We start from the raw sequence: 8068 nt of genomic DNA on the forward strand, positions 1-8068 counted from the left end.
GGCATCCACCACCAGATGCACTCCCGCACATTTTAAGAAGAGTCCCAGCTGACCTCTGTGCCTGCAGAAGCTCAGGAAGCAATGCTATGGAGGAGGGTTGGGAAGACTTCTACAAAGGGCCGGGCAATAAGTAGTTGAGGCTTAGCAGGCTGCGTGGTCTCTGCTGCAGCTGCTAAATGCTACCCTTCAGCATGGGAGAAGAGGAAGAAAACATGGAACCAAATGAGTGTATAAATATGTTTCAATTAAACTTTATTTATGAAAACAGGATTTGGCTTTGCACCTGACATGCCCTACCCTGCTTTAGAGATATGGGATTGAAATTTACTGAAGACATTTTCTCATATGTTACAGGGAAGGAGGCAGGGGTGGGTTCAGCAGTTTCCCTTAGGAGCCCCTAAAACACCTCTGTAGCAGAATTTGAAAGCCATTGTCTCAGTCCCCACAAAGAGCCTCCAGTTTCAGATGTTCCTCTCAGCCTTCTATTCATCCCTAATGGGCATCCAGTGATCTAAAGATTGCCTTTATTCTACAAACATAACCAAGAGCCTATTACCATGGTAGATATTTGGGAATGACACAGGCGGACCAGAAATGCATTTGGCTCCTGGTGAATTTCCAGTTCACAGAAATGAAACATGTACATAACTAAGACGGCAAGACACGATCTATGCACCAGGAAAGCTCACGGGGGTGGGGGAAACGGGGACAAAGGCCACCGCTACAGGCTGTGGAAAGAAGCCTCAAAGTGACGGTCTGTTCTACCTCTTAAGCCTCCTCTGCAGGGCTGCAAAGCCACCTCGCCTATGCCAAGATGCTAACTGACAACCACCAGGCAGAGGCCTTGTTCACACGAGAGGACTTGTGGTTCTCACTGCCGCCACATGGAGTAAGCCCACCCCAGAGGACCTGGTGGCTCTTCCGTGCTGAGGGCACTGGAGCATGCCTTCACTGTACTCCTGGGTTCTGACGACAGAGCTGGGTTCTACATAAAAAGAAGTGGGAAATTCCTCAGGGTCCTGTGGGGACAACACTCAGACTTCGGGAAGAGACAGCTGAGCAGGAGAGTCATGGAAGCCCCACTGTCAGAGGAGCCTTGGAAAGGTGTGCACACAGATCTCTGCCTGTTCTTGATAAAGTCAGGGATATAGCACACCTGCCCCCTTGGCATGCCCTTACGTCTATGTAAACCAGTCTTCTGTGAAGCTCTGTATTCCACCTGAACAAAACTCTTCTCGTTGAATACAAACCTACCATATTGGAAGAAGGGAATGTCACAGCACCCTATAACATCTCATTTTTAGATGTCATTGAAACCAGAAAAGCTAACAATAGGCCCTAAACAATGAACTAACAGCAGCAGAACCCGACCATCAGGAATTTCAGAAAGTTCTTAATGTTATGCAAGCTATGAGAACCTGTACATTTTTCTTGGGAGTGAACATAGCTTTCATCACTATTACAAAGGGTCTTTATAGCTCCAGAGAAGTTTTAGCACCACTGTCCAATTTATTTGTAATAGAACTGTCCAGGCTTAGAAATAAGAAGATTGCAGAGTGCAATGGTGCAACTTATAATCCCAGTAATTGGGAAGCTGAAACAGGAGGATTGCAGGTTTAAGGTCCATCTCAGAAACCTAGCAAGACCCTGTTTCAAAATAAAAACTAGAAAGGACTAGAAGTAGAATGTCCCTGGATTCAATCTTTAGTGAAGGAAGGAAGGATAATTTTCAAAACAAAAATAAATAGTTCTTTTTAGGCCTTTGATTCTAGTGTTTTTTAGTTATTTTGAGACCATGGTATAAAAATAACCCTATTTACCACAAATCTCATTTTACAGATTGGTAAAATAATGCCAAGTAATTAGTATATTACCTAGGGAAAAACCAGGCGTTTGTGGGTTAAAACCAAAGGTAAGGATAGCACACTGCTCCTACCAATGGGCACCTCCACCATCAACACCTCCCATGTCATAAATAAATCCCATGGGTCAATTGAGCCACGGCTGCACACTTCATATACAAGACTTTTTTTTTTTTTTTTTTGGTGGTACTGGGGTTCCTGGAAGCCCTTCGACCTCCGGGCTACACTCCCAGACCTATCTTTACATTTTTTTAAATTTGGAAACAGGGTCTCCTAAGCCACCGTGTGCAGCTGGCTTCAAACCTGCACGATCCTTCTGTCTCCACCTCCCAAGCACAGGGATTACAAGCGTGCGCCACCACGCCCAGCTATTTTATTGTGTTTGTGTGGTACTAGGGTTCCTGGAAGCCCTTCTACCTCCGGGCTACACTCCCAGACCTAATATATGTATATTTTTTTTTAATTTGGAAAAAGGGTCTCTTAAGCCAGCGCACTGGCTTTGAACCTGCGCAATTCTCCTATCTCCGCCTCCCAAGCACGGGGATTACAAGCATGCACCACCATGCCTGGCTATACAAGACTTATTTAAATGTCACAACTCCTCTGCAAGATTTCATATTATTTTATTTTCCTTTGAGATTTTTTTAAATTTTACTTAGATATAATCATATATTTATGTCTATTCTTTTTTTTTTTTCATTTTTCAATACAAGGACACCAAAGCTTAGAAAATCTCAGTGGATTCTGATAAGTATCAGAGCTCTTGAGAACTAAGTCTATATCCATCTTCCTCCCACGCTCTACACAGGGTGGGGCATGCTCTAAAACTTGGACTCTCCACGGAGGAAAACCTCCCAGTCAGGCACAGTTTCTTAGACATCTTTGTATTCCCCACAGTGACTTGCCACTCTGGATGGCAAGGCCCTCAATAAATATTTGTTGGAAGAAGAAGCGCTGGTGCAGGTTCCAGCTCTGCCCCAGACGTAGTGACTCAATCTCCTGCAAGAGCTGCAGGTGGTTACTCAGCTGGGCCACTTCAAGGAACATTTGAAATCAATTATGGGTGCAGAGGAACCTATTAAAATTTTCTCTTTTATGTATGTTGGGGTCAAAAGAGAGGAAAGGAAGTTGAGCAGGAGGAAAAGGAACAGGACGGTTTCAGGGCTGGCACTGGAGTTTGAAGAGGCCCCACCACAACAGAACAGAATTTGGCTTAGTCCCCTATTCAGTTCCAATGGCCCGACTGAATAGGCCCTGGACCTCAGACCGCTCTTAGGTGGCAGATAGCCCTAAATGGCAGGCCTTCACCTTTTATGGAGAACCAGCCACATTCTAGGCCCCATATGATCTGTTTCAGCTATGGGAAATAGGCAACTTCAGAAGGTCTGACATGCAGAAAGCTTGAGCAACCCTCACTCCCTCTCCGTGGGCAAGAGAGACCCCCCAGAACCTATAGTTTGTGGCCCTGCATTGTCCTTGACCCTAAATAAAAGTATTCTGGCAATTGATCTGGAGTCCAACATTCCATTTGGAAGAATATGGGAATTGGGGGTGGAGGGAGAGGGGTAACTCTAATTCTAATTGATTTGATTTTCTTTATTAGTTGCTAAAAATACAAAAATGTCACCTTAGCCTTTCACATAGGCCCTGCAGCAACAACAACAAAAAATGTATATGAAGCTGAAATCCAGGGATGCCTGTGCCTACCAACAACATTCTGAGAGAGGATGATTGAATTACAGCCCAGAGGCCAAGGCAGGACAGCCCTCCAAGAAACCAGACCTTCCCACGATGAGGCTTCCTGCTCTCCTGTGATGCAGCAACACTGCCACCTAGTGCCCTGTGCAGGAAGTGTTCCATCAGGCCCCGCCTCTAGGGGTGGGGGTGTCCTCTGGGATAGTTGGTGTAGCTGAATTGCTTGAGTTCTCTGCTGAAGAGAAAATACCCCAAGTTAGGTAGATGGGGGACTCGGAAGTTGAGTTTAAGTTAAGTAGGCAGAAGCGATGTTTAAGAGTTGTCGTATGAACATATGGAGCCAAGTCTTTCAAGGTTTGAATGTCCTCAGAGGAGCAGCAGAACAGTAAGAGCTGAACTCTTTGTAGCTCCCAGGGACATGAGAGTCTATGTTGTCATTCCACAGGTGAAGACCAACCATCCTGGCAAGCAGGTAGCGCCCAGCTCAAGGACCAGGGCCAGGGTGAGCTAGGAGAGAGGGGCTGCCTCTTGAGAGGTGACTGTCAGTGGGTGCCACTGAAGCCCTGAATTCCAGAGAACGTGCTCTGGCAGCCCCGTGGCACTCCGCTGCGAAGGCCACAGATGAAGCAGCTGAGAAATGGAGCAGAAAAGGATGCCCAGGTTCCCGGGAGCTGCCTGCCAGAACCCTGAAGAACCTCGCTTCCAACCCGTCTTGCAGACTTTCACCCTAAATGTTTACCGGCTACTTCCTGACGTGCACACATCTGGAGAAAGGGACAGGGTGGCAATGGGGAGAGCTGGACCTGAGGGCTTTCTGCCCTCCGCCTTCCAGAAGGAAACCTGAGGGGGAGACCCCAGTGTACCACAGGGGCCACTTCGATTTGAAGAAGAGAAAACCTCAGAAGCTAGACTGTCTGCAGGAGATTTCCTGCCCAGTTTTACATGCTTAAGGAGGTTAAGAGAGTTCAGATGCACACAGTCCAGAGGGGGTCTGCAGTGGGCAGTAGTGGTGTAGGACAGGTGGGCAAGGCAGGGGGGTCTCTGGGGGTGAGGAGGCATAGCAAAGAATGTGAGAACTGGAGCCAAGTCTGGATGCTGGGCTCCTCTGTGCAAAGCATGAAATCAACAAAACAAACAACCAACAATGGGAGGGGTAGGACAGGGGGCAGGTACCCATGAGCCTCTTTCCCCAGGCTGGGGTTTTCCTGACCCAAAGCAATGACCCCTCAGAGCCTCCCACATTTATTCCTACTGGATCCTTCTGGAATGCTTCACACCAGGAACTGATCCCAGGTCCCTGGGTTGCTCCTGCAAGAGGAGGGGTAAGCAGAGTCGTGGGTCTGTCTAGACTGCAAGCACGCAGTTTCCCTGGCAGATGGGTACTAGGAAGGAGATCAGGCAGCAAGAGGATGTCATCTGGGAAGAGCTGCAAGGCTGCCAACTCCGATCAGATAATCATCTCATTATTTCTTCCATTTGGCCCCAGAATAAGGATTTCCTTCCACTCTTTCTCAGCCCCCACCTAACTTACAGCCCAGCCCCTTCTCGCTCCCCTTCCTTCACACCCTGTCCCACCCAAAACTAAAATAAAGCAAAACCACAGACTCAAGAGTGCTCAGTGTCTGGGAATCCCAGCTTCCAAAGAAGAAGTCACAGCCAGAGAGGGGAGGCAGAGTGTCCAGAAGGGATGTTCCGGCAACACCCCATTGGAAGAGGCACCCTCCTCCCCGATTTCTTCCCCTAGTCTGAAACTTCTTTGCAGGCATTCAGCAACCTGAGAAGTTTTTAACTTGGAGAGTCATCAAGCAATTCAGGGGCTCTAGAGATCCCTGCCACTCATTGTCGCGGTTCCCCATCTACACTGTGGGACTGGCAGACAGCAAGGGTGCTGGAGAGAATCCCAATTAATAAGTCAAATCATTCTGCTCTTCTCCTTGATATATGTTGAGCTCTGCTGTGGAGGACCCAGAAGGATAATGAGGTACTAAAGGAGGAAATATGAAGTCTAGTCCCTCACCCCTTGCTTGAAATCAGCCTCCACAATATGGCAAAGGGACACAGCTACCCCTAACCCCACTCTTTTCTTTGCCCTTGTGGGTTGTTTTTCAAAACAATCCAAGATCTGGGTATAGTAGAGAATAAATAGAAATTATATTCCCAGGCGGGTGCCTCTGGTTAATACCACAGTGTAATAGAAAGTTTCACCTTTAGGTCCTTCTGATAATAGCTGGTGCTAGAAGTCAGGCCCTTGGCCCTCCCCCAGTAGTTCCTGCTGTCCCTGGGCTGCACATATGCTTGCTGGAACAAGATGAAGGGGACTCCAGGACACAGGACAGGCGCTGCCTTTCTGCCGGTTTTCAGGGCTGCTCAGACAAAAGGGACAAGATGTCCCTGTACCTGCGGCCTTACTGCCTCATGCTGGAGCCAACCCAGCACAAAGCACAGGGCAGATCCTAAGACTCCCATCCACTTTCAAAGTTGCCCGGGTATCTCATCCTAGGCTACAGGAAACAAGAGTGTGTTGTTGTTTCCCCCTTGACAATGAGCCAAGAGGGGCTTCCCTTTAAAGAAGGCCAGAGAGCTGAGCCGAGGTCTCCTAAGAGCCAGAGCATGTATGCAACTCCATGAGATCAGTAACGGGGCCAATATTGTTATAATGAGACAGTCGTTATCAGTGTCCCGGAATCCTGCTGTGCTAATACATAAAGGCCCTCCCTCCCTTCCTGTCCCTGGCCAGCCCCTCCTGTTTCTTCTACTCTATCCCCTTCTCTTCTCTGTGCTCCCGGTGTCTAACCCCATCAGGAATGGAGCCAGCCACACCCCAAGCCTCCGAAAGCAGAGAGGGTCATTACCTGCGATGACAGCTGGGTTGTTCTGTCCTCCCTCTGGTCTCACCCAGACTTCCACTGTGAACGCCTCCCGAGGAAGCTCAGCCAGGACTCCCGGATGCAGCAGCAGCCGCTCCCGCCTCCCGGAGAAGTCCAAGACAGACAGTCCTTCTTGGGGGGTAAAGGTCTCTGTGTCCCAGGCAGGGCCTCCTTCTGCATTTTGGATGTGGTCCTTCGATGCGTTGTTCCTACCCCCACGCTTTGGGGGGTGCTCAGGCCGAGGGTAAGAAGGTAGAGGAGAGATGTCAGGGTCCCCAGGCATATCACCTGCCTGCCTCTTCACCACTCGGCTTGGATGCCTGGCCTTGGCCCATCTCTTCCCTTGGGTCCCTACTTCGGGGTCCTTCGGGTGTGCAAAGGTGGTGGTGGCGACTGTGGGAGCTGCAGCTGAGTCTCCCGGAGTCACAGCCTCACCTAGAGACTCCTTGGATTCTCGGCTGCTGAGATAAATGTCATCATCTCCCAGTGGCTGCGATTGCCCAATAAGACCGTCCCCTACCCACAGGGCAGCTGGCTGCTCAGCCTCTCTCCTCGCTCTGGCTGCATCTGCAGCCAGGTGTTGGGGAGCAGCCTTCCCCCCGGAGTCTGCTTTACTGCGTCCTGCAAGATAGATTTCCTGCCTCCCCGTGGGGTAAGGCCTCAGGTAGCTCCCAGGACTGCTCGGGTAGACCCCAAAGAGGTGATGCTGGGGAGAAGCTCTGGGCCTTCGAACTTTGGCTCCCAGCCAGCAGCGGCCCCCTTCCGACAGCTCGCGACTCAGGTGCCCCCTCCAAGCCAGGGACTTCTTGCGTGTCCAGCCCAGCTCGGAGTCAGCAGTACAGAATGCCCACCCAGCCAGGATCACCAGGCTTACTCTCAGGATATTTAAACACATCATCCCTCCCTCAGCAATTCCCACAGAGTCAGAAGTCAACCTCTAGATACCGCTCTGGGATGACAGGGAGAAGAGAAAGGGGTAGTAGCTAGCAGTGGGTTGGCAGTCGCTGGAGAGACAGTTTTGTTTGCAAACCAAACTTTGTCAAGGAGCCCCAAAAGAGTGACTCTCCTGAGGACATGCACTGGCAGCTCTGCCAGCCTGAGTGGCTTCCACGCTGCGCCCTTCGCCCCTCTTGCTCTGTTTCAGTTTAGTTTAGAATGAAGCTAATTGCTCTGGGTTCCTTTGCATTTCCTCCCAGCCAGCTCAGGTTTCTTCTCCTTTTGCTCCCTTCTTCAGAAGCCCCTCCCCTTGCTGATACTAGAATAGTAGGGCACAAGCCAAATTCTCTCAAATGCACACTTCCAAACACACAGCCCTGCTACCTCCAGTCATGCACAACAATCTTCTTTGCCTCTGGTGTTTTCACTTCTTTCTCTTCTTCCTTTCCCAGGAATTACCTTCTTTTCCTGTATCCCTGAAGCCCCCAAATACGCTCACCTTAATACAAGCAGCTAGAAAAACCTTGACACTGAGACACACAGTTGGATGGTCAAAGATGCAAAAAGAACCTGGGAGCACACACGTCCAGGCTGGTACTTAGCTCTCAGTCTCCAGCTGTCCCAGCCAGGTCCCCGGCCAGCTTCCAGTCGCCCGTGCCGGATGGGCTAATTCCCTGAGCTTGGTGCTCGCAGTGGTTGGTGGTTGAA

General features: G+C 49.7%; 1 protein-coding gene across 1 annotated transcript in view; it reads right to left on the minus strand.

Moving 5' to 3' along the window:
- Positions 1-7322, minus strand: part of PAPPA2 (pappalysin 2) — a gene marked incomplete at both ends in the record, with an annotated part of 252769 nt that extends 245447 nt beyond the window's left edge. The window contains one exon of the mRNA XM_080698352.1: positions 6410-7322. Within this exon, the coding sequence (XP_080554478.1) occupies positions 6410-7322 (913 nt within the window). The remainder of the gene's footprint in view (positions 1-6409) is intronic.
- Positions 7323-8068: the final 746 nt, after the last annotated feature.

This window comes from Muscardinus avellanarius (genome assembly GCF_963383645.1).
Source record: "Muscardinus avellanarius genome assembly, chromosome: 7".
Classification (NCBI taxonomy): Eukaryota; Metazoa; Chordata; class Mammalia; order Rodentia; family Gliridae; genus Muscardinus; species Muscardinus avellanarius.